Raw genomic sequence first — 15,000 nt, 5'->3', positions numbered from 1 at the left:
TAAACAGCACAGATTAATTTAGTTTGAGAGTGACTGTTAAGTCGTAGCCAGATGGTGGAAAATTCAGAAGACTCAAGAGGGTGGGCACGAGACCAAGTTGAGTCGGTGCGCACATAAACGCAACATCCAGCTTTGGAATGAAAATGAGAATAGAGAAAGTAGGAGGGAACAGAGAAGGGGCTACTGTTAGTTGCCTCAGACAGCTGTGTTTCAGTGAGGAAAAGAAAATGAGGTTAAGTAGAGGAGAGGTGGTGTTCCACAGATTGAAAATTAGATCTAAGACTGTGAATGTTGCAGAAGTTAATGTTGAAAAAGTTGAGGGAGGTGTCAAGGCATATATATATATATATATATATATATATATATATATATATATATATATATATATATATATATATATATATATATATATATATATATATATATATATATATATATATATATATATATATATATATATATATATATATATATATATATATATATATATATATATATATATATATATATATATATATATATATATATATATATATAGGAAAGAACGGGCAAGGGCATTAAAGAACAAACAAAAAGTCCACTTAGATGCCAGTCCCCGAACAAGTCCAAAAGAATAATACCATAAAAGTTTTGAAACTTTGCTCTTGAATGAGTTCAGGTTATAGGTAGATGGAAATACAGAAGCAGGTAGGGAGTTCTAGAGTTTACTAGAGAACGGGATGAATGATAGAGTACTGGCTAACTTTTGCATTAAAGAGGTGGATAGAATAGAGTGAGAGAAAGAAGAAATTTGTACAGCATGGATGCTGGAGGAGAAGAGGCATGCAGTTAGCAAGATCAGAACAGCAGTTAGCAAAAAAACTAAAGGTACAAGATAGCAAGAGATGCAACAGTGTGACTTAGAGAAAGAGGCTGAGGACAGTCAGTTAGAGGAGAGAAATTGGTAAGACATAAAAGCTTTTGATTCCACCCTATCCACTTGAATAAGTAGCAACTGAAATTAATTCACATACAAGTCCTTACAGGCACCAATCCACAAATAACTGAATCCATGAATTTTGGGCCTACGAATTTGGGTACTGACTGCATTCATTGAAGGGAATAAGTGCCTGTCCTTTTAATAGCAAACCTTAGCCAATAACAAGACAATCTGGAAAAACAGGACATCCAATGAGTGCTTCAACAAAAAGCAGTAGATACTGCAAACCAATCAGGATGGTCCTCGAAGCCTATTACTCACATCCAATGCCACAAAGGTAGCCTTGATGTGAACACTGCCAATCTTTCTAAAATATGTCTGGAACATATTAATGTAATATGTTTTCAACAACTAACAATAATGGGCATGCTCCTATTGTAAAAGTGGTGAAAAAAGAGTGAAGACCATGAGATGAGAAATGTTTTGGCATAAAAAATATACATTGCAAGTTAATTCAATTCCTTCTCTTGAACTAAGCTGAATGAAATCATACCAAGCATAAGGGAAGAGATGAAGATCAGATGAAACAAGCAAATAAATTATCAATACTATGACTGCATGTATGAAATTAATATCAAATTAAGCCCCTTTTTGACAAAATAAACATTTACCATGAGTGCTGCACTGTCCCTAGGGCCTCAATGAATCTAGAATAAAAACCACACAAACAGAAGTGAAGAGTGTCTCTGTAGCATTGCAGAGTAGATGGAAAGGGGCACTCCATCCTTGGCTTCCCCTCTTCAGAAGCTGAGAAGAGACATTCCTACATGGCCCATGTATAGAGATTAACACTCCAACCTCCTCTCTCTCTCTCTCGAGAGAGAGAGAGGGAGGTTAATACTGTATTCCATCCTCTACTCTGAAGTAGCAGTACCCTCAAAAGGACCTGGGCACTAAGCTCAACACTCCATCCTCAAGTCTCCCTAGTGTTCCTGTGACAACCAGGTCTACAAGGATTCCCTGCATAAATATGTCTCAATATAGATTCTGGGAAATGAAGTGAGACAGTTTCCTTTCTCATCAAAGTAAATGTTTTGTCATCACATTCATTGACTTTTTCTAAGTTCTTTATTTCTGGTGCCCTCAAGTGATACATGGAGTTTACAGAGGCATAGGCTCTGATCCTCTCAGACCAGGAATGTGAGTTTACCAGTACCATGAGATCCCAGTCCTAATACAGGCTGGGATACACCATGGCTTACATAACCCTATCATCATTAAAATAAAGGCATAATGGAACACTTACATAGCTGAGTTTGCGTAGTGTTTGATTATTCAACTAAAAGTACAATTTTTTTATGATTCACTTTCATTACAGATTTCAGCCAATACTGCATTTTGTCAGCACTTAAAGGATCAAAACTTACCGAGGGGATCTTCTCGGTTGCCTTGGTCAGGAACGGTAAATACCCCAACAACCTTATGACCATCCTTCACTAATTGCTTGTACACTTCCCCAGCAAAAGTTGACTGTCCAATGATTGCCACACGCATCCTGTCCAGTAAGGCCTGAAAATTTTAAAAAATTAAAAAAAGAAAGAAAATAAAAAATAAAAAATAATTCTTACAGGGAACAGTAGAAAAATAAGACTATGACAAAACTTAGCCATACTACACCACTCTCATAAGCTTTGCACTTGCTATTTAACAAAGGTATAGCAGTAAACTTGAGGATTGTCAACCTTGGAACATTGAAAACACTGAAATAATGCTTTTTTTCATTTCAGTTCTTGAGAAGCCAACTTTTCCCATCCTTACACCTTATCTCAAAACAAATACCATTAAATAGATGATTGTGCTGCAATTACAAACAAGGAATGCTCTTGTAAAGATTAAAAAAAATATATATATATATTGAAAAAGAAACAAAAAGAAAAGAAATTATAAGAACATTATCATTCCATGCAGGGTTCCAAACTATTGTGCAGCATTCAGTGGCAATGCTAACCATAATATATGAAAAATAAACAATGTCAGGTATATCTAACTGTGAAACAAAACAACAGTGTTGACTGTACACGAAGTAGCATATAATGTGATGACAGGTAAAGAAAGGAATATAAGACATTAGTAGAATTACTAGACATTTACCATTAGTGCACATATAAACTACACACAGTGGTAGCTCACGGTAACAGACTTGAAAGTGACGGATTTCGCTCCATAATGGAAAGACCAGATATCATTGTTGGTGGGTCCAGAATGGCAGTTTTTTTTCATGAATCCATAGTTCCTGTGTGGCTGCATGGATGAACACACATATGACATGATAAACAAGCCAAAAGAGGCATGTGTTTATCTACTCCTACATGCCAGATATCATTTTTAACTCATTTTGTTCATTGCCCTCTTACGGCTTCTATCCTTCTCTCTGCAACTTTATCTCAAGTTTCCTTTCCAACCGCTCCATTGCTGCTGTGGTAGACGGCTACTGTTCTTCTCCTAAACCTATTAATAGTGGTGTTCCTCAGGGTTCTGTCCTGTCACCCACTCTCTTTCTATTATTCATTAATGACCTTCTTAACCAAACTTCTTGCCCTATCCACTCCTACGCTGATGATACCACCCTACATCTTTCCACGGTCTTTCACAGACGTCCCACCCTTCAGGAAATTAACAGATCACGCGGGGACGCCAAGGAACGCCTGACTTATGATCTTTCTAAAATTTTCGATTGGGGCAGAGAAAATCTAGTAGTTTTCAATGCCTCAAAAACTCAATTCCTCCATCTATCATCTCGACACAACCTTCCAGACAACTATCCCCTCTTCTTCAATGACACTCAACTGTCTCCCTCTTCCACAATGAATATCCTCGGTCTGTCCTTTGCTCATAATCTTAACTGGAAACTTCACATCTCATCTCTTACTATAACAGCTTCTATGAAATTAGGTGTTCTGAGGCGTCTCCGCCAGTTTTTCTCGCCCCTCCAACTGCTTACTCTGTATAAGGGCCTTATCCGTCCCTGTATGGAGTACTCTTCGCATGTTTGGGGGGGTTCGTCACACAGCTTTGCTTGATAGGGTGGAATCGAAAGCTCTTCATCTCATCAACTCCCCTCCTCTGACTAACTGTCTTCAGTCTCTTTCTCACCGCCGAAATGTTGCATCCCTTTCTATATTTTATCGCTATTTTCATGGTAACTGTTCTACTGATCTTGCTAACTGCATGCCTCCCCTCCTCCTGCAGCCACGCTGCACAAGGCTTTCTTCTTCCTCTCATCCCTATTCTGTCCAACTCTCTAATGCAAGAGTTAACCAGTACACTCAATCATTCATCCCTTTCACTGGTAAACTCTGGAACTCCCTCCCTGCATCTGTATTTCCGAATTCCTACAACTTGTCTTCTTTTAAGAGGGAGGTATCAAGGCATTTGCTTCCCTAATTCTGGCTGATGGTTTTGGCACTTTTTGCACTTTTTGGAGAGCCAGCGCTCAAGTGGGCTTTTTTGTAACTTTCTTTTTTTTGCCCTTGGCTGGCCCTCTTCCCTACGTAAAAAAAAAAAAAAAAAAAAAAATACAATTTACAAAACTTGTAATAAGGTGGAAAGCAGCAACTCCTTGCCTATGAGGGTCATGGGAGTGACACTCATGTTGAATTGGGATCCTAGGCTGGTTGCTGGCATGCCAATGTGAAATGCTAGTTATGCATTTTGATTGTTGGGCAAGCGTGGATAATGACACTGGCACACTGAGAGAGAGAGAGAGAGAGAGAGAGAGAGAGAGAGAGAGAGAGAGAGAGAGAGAGAGAGAGAGAGAGAGAGAGTCATCGTGGGGAGAGGACGTGTCCTTGGTCGCTCCTACAGTGTGTCTTCGTGTCCGCCTCACCTGAAGTAAGCAACGTAGGAAGTGTACAGCAAACAAGGAAAGTGATTTACAGTGCAGTGCAGTGCAGTGAAGTGAAGTGAAGTGACTTAAGTGCAGTGTAGTGCAGTGAAATTACAGAATAGTGAAAAGTGCAGCAGGACAAGCGGTGCAGTAGGAAGCCAGTCGACCTGACCTGACCTCACCCCACCTGCCTACTACTGGGGCGGAAATCCCTCGGGAATTAAGACCAGCTGCACCCACACTCATTAAAGGATATTCACTCTGCCAAACCTTCCCCACGCAATCTACGTACTACGTTCCACCTCTCTCTCCGATGCTCGCATCCCACACACTTACAGATATGGTGTTGGAATGCTATGAACGCCGAATAGAAAGACCCAAAGGTCTCTGCCGGTACAGACCAAACCATTGGTGTGCAGTCTGTGGCCGAAAGGTGTCACCGACAACAGACCACCAGTGCACCACAGAACCCTGCACTAATCTCTGCCACGTCCACTGCCTGGCCGGCGCGGCTGAGTTTAGGTGCGGCGACACAGGTCAGCTCCGCGCCCGGGCGGGGATTACTGACCCTGTCACTTTTTTTGTGGTTGAGGAGCAGCCGGAGGACGGCCTCGATACCCTACCGAAGGAGGAGCTGATAAAACAATTAAGAAAGCTTCGTAGTGAGTTAGCCACGACAAAGAGCCAGCTAACGAGCTACAGATCCGTAACTGTAGGCCTGGCCGAGAAAAGATGTGTGCTAGTGGAAGCATTATCCATAGTGGACACCCTCTTGGCTACTCATGCAAGCGAGGACCTGCACCAGAGGTCAGTGGCATGTACAGCAAGACCTCACAAACTTCCTGATAAGGCTGTATCCGTTATCCCCGCGGACACGCAAGAAAGTACGTCTCTATCCCTACATCAATCAACCTCCAGCATCCTTCCACACCTAACCCGGCACCTGTAAATGTGGTGGAGCAGGGACAAGTAGGAGTACTCACCACAGGTATTCCTTCTCCATCCACACCTCATCCTTCACCTGAATTACCGGAGGAAAGAGGTCAGGCGCCATCCCAAGTCCCTCCCACACCTTCACCTCACCCCTCGCTCGTATCAGTGGAGGAAAGAGAGGAAGGGCGGTCACTTGCTCCCCCCCCACCATCATCTCAGCCTGAGACATCAACAGGGGTGCCGAGGCGACGAACGCAAACAAACGGCAACAGATCTGAAGGAGGTCAGGCAGGAGGGCAACACCGACCACCCAGAAGAAAGAAAACAGTGAGACGAGGGAACTCACAATCAGAAGCAACACCATTACCACTACCACAGCAAGGACGACCTCAGAACAGCAGTAGTCCGCGTTACACACCGCAGCAGCGTCCTAAAAAGGTGTGTGAATACTGCCAAGGTCGCTTCCACTCAGCTTTGGATTGTCGTGTGAGGGCTGCCGACGAGAGACAACAGGAGCTGGTGCAGGCAGTGAAACAGAGTGGCCAGGAGACGTTACTCGCGCTGAGAAACGTTGGCAACTTCACCAGCCTGCTTCACACCAGAGGCTGGCCGCGCCCCCACTGGTGACTCCTGCAGGACCGCCAGCTTCTCGGCCCCCCTGGTCCCTCGCCCCTTACCCATATGGCATACAGTATGGAGCAGCGCCCCACCACTACTCGGCGATGCTACAAGCCGGCCAACAGTGAACTAAAGATAGTGTCGGCCAATGTGAGGGGTTTTCACACAAACATTGGGGAGCTCACTCACAGTGTTATTATTAAGAAAAATATAGATTTAGTGTTTGTGTGCGAAACTTTTTTAGATGCCAAGGTGCCAAGCAATTATGCCCGTATCAAAGGGTACTCACCACGGATTAGAAAAGACCGTTCTACACAAGGCGGGGGTGTGGCATTCTGCTTTAAGGAGACTGTGAATGCTCAAGTAGTAGAGCCACCCACACCCATACCTGGGGAACTTGAGCTCTTGACATTGAAAATAATCGACAGCAATGGGAAGGGCCTATTGTGCGTGGGTTGCTATCGGCCTCCATCACAGGGAACAGTGTTGCTGGATTACCTAACATTAAACCTGGACTCTTTGATGACTGCCAGTCAGTGTGACAGTGTAATAGTGATTGGCGCCCTAAACCAGCACACAGTCAGGGATGCCTTTAACTCACTACTGGTTGTGCATGACATGCACAACTACGTCACCTTCCCCACGCACAAATCTGGGTCATCCCTGGACCCGGTGGTGACGGATTTTCCTTCCCACACAGTACAGTGCTTCCCACTCGACTTTGTAAGGACCTCAGACCACGTGGCTGTATTCACCAGAGTACAGTTCAAGACACCACGTGAGGAGACCTTCGAACGAACCCTCTGGAGCTGGGAGGCTGCCGACTGGGATGCCTTTCATGCTGCACTGAGGATTACAGAGTGGGGAGGAGTGCTGCGTGGCGACGCCAACCAGCAGGTGAGGCAGCTCACCGAGCTGCTTCACAACATGCAGGTCTGCTGGGTGCCGCACTCGGTCCATAAAACAAAGGCATCAGATCAGCCTTGGTTTGGTCCTGCTTGCGTTGCCGCATCAGATGCCAAATACAAAGCCTGGCGTGCTCTCAAGAGGCACCCGACGGCCAGAAACAGACTGAGGCACCGAGCGGCAACAAGGCATATGAATGCCACGCAAGCATATAGAGCAGTGGAGGGCAAACCTGAAAACAAACTAAGGGAGGCCAGGTTGGCTGCAAGCAGTGGTGGAGCCTTGTCAAAGACAAGCAGGGTGAGTCGCGGCATACCTCCGTCCCTGCACTCCACCAGGCAGACGGCAGCTTCGCCCACAGTGCAAGTGACAAGGCAGACCTCCTGGCCAAGCACTTCGCTGAAAAGATGTGCATCCCCGACCCCGAAAGACCCTCTCCGCTGCTGCCTCAAATAGTGAAAGAGACACTAGTGAAAGTGATAACAAGTGAAGTGGAAGTGCGAGCGATTCTCGAAAGTTTGGACGAGAACAAAGCTGTGGGGCCTCAGGACATCAGCCCGCGCGTTCTACGCCAGTGTGCTGCTGAGCTGGCGCGCCCACTCACTTCCCTCTTCAATCACTGCCTCGCCACCTCCACATGGCCTGAAATGTGGAAAGGAAGCAGTGTGGTGCCTCTTCACAAGAAGAACTCCAAGGCAGAGTCAAAAAATTACAGACCCGTGTCCTTGCTGCCTGTGCTGAGCAAAGTGCTGGAAACAATTGTGGCCTCACGAGTGACGCAGCATCTCGAGCGCCACCACCTGCTGAGCAACAGGCAGTTTGGGTTCAGGCAAGGGAGGTCGGCGGCAGACCTGCACCTGCTCCTCTCCACGAAGTGGAGTGAGGCCCTGGACCGAGGCAAGGCCACAGCAGTAGTGGCTCTTGATATCGAAGCTGCGTTTGACAAAGTTTGGCATGCAGCGCTCATCACCAAGCTCCGCGCTGTAGGCGTGGACGGAGCAGTCCTCCAGCTCCTAGAAAATTACTTGAGAGCCAGGCACCTCAAAGTAATTATCAATGGGCGGGAATCAAAACAACAGCCCATAAGGGCAGGCGTTCCTCAAGGGAGCTGCCTCAGCCCTTTGCTGTGGAATGTGTATATCAATGATCTGCTACACCTCGTTCCTGCAGTGAAGGCGTTTGCAGATGATATAACACTATCCCACAGCTACGGACTGGAAGAGAAAGCTGCAGCCACCTGTGACATCAACGCCACCTTGAGCCGCATCGCAGCCTGGGGAAGTGGCAAGTTTTTGCTGCTCACAAAACCCAGCTGCTAAGCATCACCAGGACGAGTGAAGCCCTGCGCCTCGCCTTCAACGGGGAGACACTGACGCCGCGGGAGGAGGTGGAGGTGCTGGGGATAACTTACGACCGTAAGTTAACTTTCAGGACCCACTTGGAGTGACTAGCCAGAGGCCTCAGGAAGCTGGCATCCCTGAGGAGAATCTCCTACCTTCTAGACGCCAAAGGACTGGAGTTGCTCTACAAGTCGCAGGTCCGCTCCTCCTTGAATACGCCTGCCTTGCCTGGGGCGGCGCGGCCAGCAAACATCTCGCTCTCCTGGACAAGGTCCAGGATCGAGCGGCGAGGCTCATCAGGGAGAGTGAGCTCGGCTTCCACCCTACACTGCACACCCTCCAACACCGGCGGGACGTGGCGGGCCTCACCGTCATGTTCAAGGTGCAGCAGCAGAGGGTGGCTCACCTGCATGAACTCCAGCAGCCTGCCCGACAGGCCGAGATTGCCACCAGAACCGTCATCCGTGCCCTGGGGAGCTGCTCCAGCCCAGGTGCAGAACGTGGCACCAACAAAGGCAGTTCCTCAACACGTATATCGGCTTGTGGAACGCTTTTGTTGCTGTGCAAGCGAGTGTAGAGGGCTGCTGGTCCACGCAGCAGTTCAAGTGTACAGTGAATGAGTGGCTGCTACGGACAGACAGACAGAGGCAGGCTTTCGGATAGAAGGCATTAACTGTGACTTCTTTAGCCTAATATTGTACTAAGTATGTAATGTATAATGTACAAAACTCTGTATATCTATGTAAATTGGTATAAATAAAAAAAAAAAAAAGAGAGAGAGAGAGAGAGAGAGAGAGAGAGAGAGAGAGAGAGAGAGAGAGAGAGAGAGACATAAATTTCCCAAAGAAAACAATGGTAATAGCGGGTTATGTTCCTAGCCACTTGGAAAGATGGCCCTTCTTTTTTTTATGTAAAAGGGAGAACTACCAAGGGAAAAAACATGAATATTAGAAAAAAGAAGATCTGCTTGAATTGTAGTCTCCATAAAAGAATCAAAAGAATTAAGTCAAAATTCAGAGTTTACCAGTGAAAGGTATGAATAATTGAGATTACTGGTTAACTCTTATATTAGAAGGTTGGACACAATAGGGATGAGAGGAAGAAGAAAGCCTTGTGCAGCAAGGCTGAAGGAGGAAGAGGTTGCAAGAAGGATGGACACAATAGGGATGAGAGGAAGAAGAAAGCCTTGTGCAGCAAGGCTGAAGAAGGAAGAGGTTGCAAGATCAATAGAGTAGTTAGCATGAAAATAGTGATAAAAGATAGAAAAGGATGCAACATTTCGGCAGTGAGAATGAGGCTGAAGACAGTCAGTCAGAGGAGGGGAGTTCATGAGATGAAAAGCTTTTGACTCCACCTTATTTAATAAAGTTGTATGAGTGAAACCCCCAAACATATGAAGAGTACTCCATACAAGGACGGACAAGGCCCTTGTACAGAGTTAACATTTGAAGAGGCAAGAAAAACTGGCAGAAACGCCGCAGAATGCCTAACTTCATTTAAGCTGTTTTAGCAAGAGATGAGATGTTAAGTTTCCAGTTAAGATTATGAGTAAAGGACAGACCGAGAATATTTAGTATGGAAGAGGGAGACAGTTGAGTGTCACTGAAGAAGAGGGGATAGTTGTCTGGAAGGTTGTTGATAAATAGAGGAATTGAGTTTTTGAAGTATTTCTCTGACCCAATCAGAAATCTTAGATAGATCAGAAGTCAGGCATTCTGTGGCATTCTTGCATGATCTGTTGACTTCGTGAAACGTAGTATCATCACCGTAGGAGTGGATAGGGCAAGAAGTTTGGTTAAGAAGTTCATTTATGAATAATACAAAGAGAGTGGGTGACAGGACAGAACCCTGAGGAGCACCACTATTAATAGATTTAGGAGAAGAACAGTGGCCATCTACCACAACAGCAATAGAACAGTTGAAAAGGAAACTTCAGATAAAGTTGCAGAGAAGGATAGAAAACGTAGGAGGGCAGTTTTGAAACCAAAGCTTTGTGCCAGACTCTATCAAAAACTTTTGATGTCTAATGCAACAGTAAAAGTTTCACCGAAATCTCTAAAAGAGGATGACCAAGTCTCAGTAAGGAACACCAGATCACCAGTAGAGCAACCTTGACGGAATCCATATTGGCAATCAGATACAAGATTGTGAAGTGACAGATCTTTAAAAATCTTCCTATTCAGGATAGATTAAAAAACTTTAGACAAACAAGATATTAAAGCTATAGGACAGTAGTTTGATGGATTAGAACGATCACCCTTTTAAGGAACAGGCTGAATGTAGGCAGACTTCCAGCAAGAAGGAAAGGTAGAAGTCGATCGGCATAGTTGAAAGAGTTTGGCCAAGCAAGATGCAAGCACAGAAGCACAATTTTTGAAAATAATAGGAAGGATCCCATCTGATCCATATGCCTTGTGAAGGTTTAGGCCTGAGAGGGCATGGAAAACATCATTACGAAGAATTTTGATTGAAAACATGAAACAGTAGTCAGAGGGAAGAGGAGAGAGGACAAGCCCAGAATCATCCAAGGTGGAGTTGTTAGCAAAGGTTTGAGAAAAGAGTTCAGCTTTAGAAACAGATGAGATGGCAGAGGTTCCATCAGGATGAAATAAAGGAGGGAAAGATGAAGAAGTAAAGTTATTGGACATGTTTTTGGCCAGTTACCACAAGTCTCAAGGGGAATTAGAGCTTGAAAGATTTTGACATTATCTATTTATGAAGGAGTGTTTGGCAAGTTGAAGAACAGACTTAGCATGATTCTGGGCAGAGATATAAAGTGCATGAAATTCAGGAGATGGAAGGCTCAAGTGCCTTTTGTGGGCAACCTCTCTATCATGTATAGCACAAGAACAGGCTGTGTTAAACCAAGGTTTAGAAGGTTTAGGTTGATAAAAAGTATGAGGAACGTACGCCTCCTTGCATTCAATACACGGAGATGGGTCTCTGACACGGAAACAGTAATCATTCCAAGGAAAATCAGCATAATACCTCCTCAGGTCCCCCCCAACTGGCAGAGGCAAAACACCAGAGCCACCTCCGCTTAGGGGAATCCTGGGGAGGGATTGGAGAAACAGGGCAAGATACAGAAATGAGATTGTGATAACACAACCCCAACGGAGGAGATAAGCAGAAATATTAGAGGTAAGGAGGAGATCAAGAATGTTGGGTGTATCTCCAAGATGGTCAGGAATATGAGTAGGATGTTACACCAGTTGCTCTAGGTCATGGAAGATAGCAAAGTTGAAGGGAGAGGAAAGCCAAAGCTGGTGGTGAACATTGAAATCTCCAAGGATGGAGATCTCCAAAACAGGGTATAGGGACAGAATGTGTTCCACTTTGGAAGTTAAATAGTCAAAGAATTTACTATGGTCAGAGGAGTTAGAGAAGAGATAGACAGCACAGATAAATTTAGTTAGAGTGACTGTTGAATCGAAGCCAGATGGTGGAAAACTCAGAAGATTCAAGCGTGGGCATGAGAGCAAGTCATTGCACACATAGACGCAACATCCAGCTTTAGAACAAAAAAATGAGAATAGAGAAGGTAGGAGGGGTTACCGTTAGTTGCCTCAGACAGCTGTGTTTCAGTGAGGAAAAATAGATGAGGTTTAGTAGAGAAGAGGGGGTGTTCTACAGATTGAAAATTTTATCTAAGACCGCGAATGTTGCAGAAGTTAATGTAGAAAAAGTTGAGGGAGGTGTTAAGACATTTTGGGTCGCTAACGAGAGGGCAGTCCAATCTGGGGACATTTCTGGTACCCTCCCAGAAAGGGACTCCGAGGCTGGGTTTGGAGTCGCCATTATTCAAATTTTGAATTTTAAGTGAAGGGTGTGTGTGTGTGTGTGTGTGTGATAAGTACATGTAGTTTTATGAGAAGTAGGAGAGTTGTCTTTAAAGGGCAGGCTGTGACTGCCCTCTTGAGTTGTGAGACACAAAGGGGAACATTCAACAAGATCACAACTAGCTTTAATGGAAGGTTCATAGCACCCCCTGAACTAGTGCTATTAAACCTCACTAGGAATTATTTATTGTTTTGGTAGATGTCTCCCTCCTCCTTTTTGAGGGGGATTTTGTTACCCAAACATCAAAAAAAAATATTAATACATCACTAAATCTTGGAAAGAATAAAAACACACATTCTCATTTAATTACCTCTGATGGTACACAACGTGCTCTCCCTCAGTCCTGTCACATGGACAATCATCAAGCATAGCAATCTAACACTTCCAAGTTCTATTCAATGGTTAGTCTTACTTGATTTCTTGGAATCACTTTCCTGGGAACAGGTTGAAGGAAGCCTGGATGACATCTATAGGACATTAGGTGAAAACGCAAAGAAATGAACAACTCATCATGCGGTTAGCTCCAGACTGAATGAAGAGTCAGACTGAGAACTGTGCGAAAAAAAAAAAAAACACCTCCAAAGGTGTTACTGTCATATTTACAAAATATTTTATTAGCTTTTTACTAGCCAGCTGGATGTTTCACCGGTGAAAGAAATAGATAATCTGTGTGGCCGTCTCCATATCTACACTTATCCATTTTTTTTTTTTTCAAACTATGCACACTCGTTGCATTCCTCACGCAAACTGTTTCAAGTCTCAACACATCTTTGCGGGAAACTATATTTTTTAACATCTCTCAGACATCTTCCCTTTCTCAGTTTCTTACTATGTGATCTTGTGCTTCTAATGTCATATTCTTCTCTCTGGATCAGTTTCTCATTATCCACTTGGTCCATTCCGTTAATCAATTTATAAACTTGTATCAGATCCCCTCTCTCTCTTCTCTGTTCCAGGGTTGGTAGATCCATAGCTTTTAGTCTCTCCTCATATGTCATCCTATTAAATTCTGGAACCATTCTTGAAGCCATTTTTTGTAGTCTCTCCAATTTCTTTGTGTGATTCTTTTTATGGGGGTCCACACAACTTCTGCATATTCCAATCTGGGTCTTATTTTAGTACTTATCAATTTCTTCATCATTTCTTTGTCCATGTAGTGAAATGCTAATCCAATATTCCTTAGCAAATTATGTCTCTCTGAAAATTCTATCAATATGACTTACCAGCTGATTCTTTTCTTCCATCGTCACTCCCAAATCCTTTTCCTTTTTTCACTTTTTCTAGTTCTACTCTATCTCCCATCTTATAGATTCCCACTGGTTGTCTTTCACTTTTTTCCCATTTCCATGACATGGCTTTTGTCCACATTGAATTCCATCTCCCATCTCTTACTCCATTACCAGATCTTGTTTAAGTCTTCCTGCAGTATTTCACAATCCTCTTTTTGTTTTATGACTCTGCACAGTTTCGCATCATCCACAAACAGATTTATGTAGCTCTTCACTCCTTCTGGCATGTCGTTTATATATATAAGAAAAAGTATTGGTGTCAAAACTGACCCCTGTGGCACTCCATTGTCTACTGCTCTCCACTTGGACTTCATATCTTTAACTACCGTCCTTATTTCTCTCCCCTCAAATAATTTTCCATCCATCTCAATGTGCTTCCTTTTAAGCCACCCTTCTCCTCTAAGTTCCATAGTAATCTTTCATGTGGCACTTTATCAAATGCCTTTTTTAAATCTAAATAAATACAGTAAATCCATCCCTCTCTCTCTTGTACTTCATCAACTACTCTAGAGTAGAAACTCAATAAATTAGTTACACACGACCGACCTTTACTGAAACCAAATTCGCTTTTTTATATTAATTTGTTGTCTTCAAGAAACTTAACCCATTGTTTCTTTATTATTCTTTCACACATCTTGGATATTACACTAGTTAGTGATACCGGTCTGTAATCTAAAGGTTCTTCCTTCCTTCCGCTCTTATATATGAGAACCACCTCAACTCTTTTCCATTCTACTGGTACTGTTCCATTTTCTATTAAGCATTTTATGATGTATATTGGACTTGCTAGTTCTTCTCTACATTCTTTTAATATTCTGCCTGAGACTTCATCCGGTCCCATTGCCTTCTCCTCATCTAATTCCATCATCAACTCTTTTATTTCGAGCTTGGTTACTTTAATCTCTCTCATATGGACAGTCTCTCTATTACCATGTGGTCTTTCAAATTTGGATTCCTTACTTAAGACCTCCTGAAATTTACTATTTAACAGTTCTGCCATATTTCTTGGGTCTCCTTTTAACCTTTCTATTGTTTCTTTTTGCCTTGATTTCCATTTATGAATCTGTAGAACAATTTTGGTTGTTCTTTACATTTTTCAACAATGTCCTTTTCATAGTTCTTTTCTTCTTTCTTTCTCACTTCAGCATATTCATTTCTTGCTGTTTTGAAGTTCTCCTTATTTTCTGGATTTATGTTTCTCCTCCACGTTTTCCATGCTCCATCTCTTTTCCTTTGCCTAGCAATATATATATATATATATATATATAT

General features: G+C 43.4%; 1 protein-coding gene across 1 annotated transcript in view; it reads right to left on the bottom strand.

Annotated features, from left to right (window-relative positions):
* LOC123499957 (cytosolic 10-formyltetrahydrofolate dehydrogenase-like) overlaps window positions 1-15,000 on the bottom strand; it is a 330,856-nt gene that overhangs the window by 312,455 nt on the left and 3,401 nt on the right. The window contains exon 2 of the mRNA XM_045248489.1: window positions 2,347-2,488. Within this exon, the coding sequence (XP_045104424.1) occupies window positions 2,347-2,488 (142 nt within the window). The remainder of the gene's footprint in view (window positions 1-2,346; window positions 2,489-15,000) is intronic.

Source organism: Portunus trituberculatus, chromosome 50 (genome assembly GCF_017591435.1).
Source record: "Portunus trituberculatus isolate SZX2019 chromosome 50, ASM1759143v1, whole genome shotgun sequence".
Taxonomy (NCBI): Eukaryota; Metazoa; Arthropoda; class Malacostraca; order Decapoda; family Portunidae; genus Portunus; species Portunus trituberculatus.
Note: the sequence above shows the minus strand (reverse complement) of the source record. Positions and strands in the feature narration are given on the sequence as shown.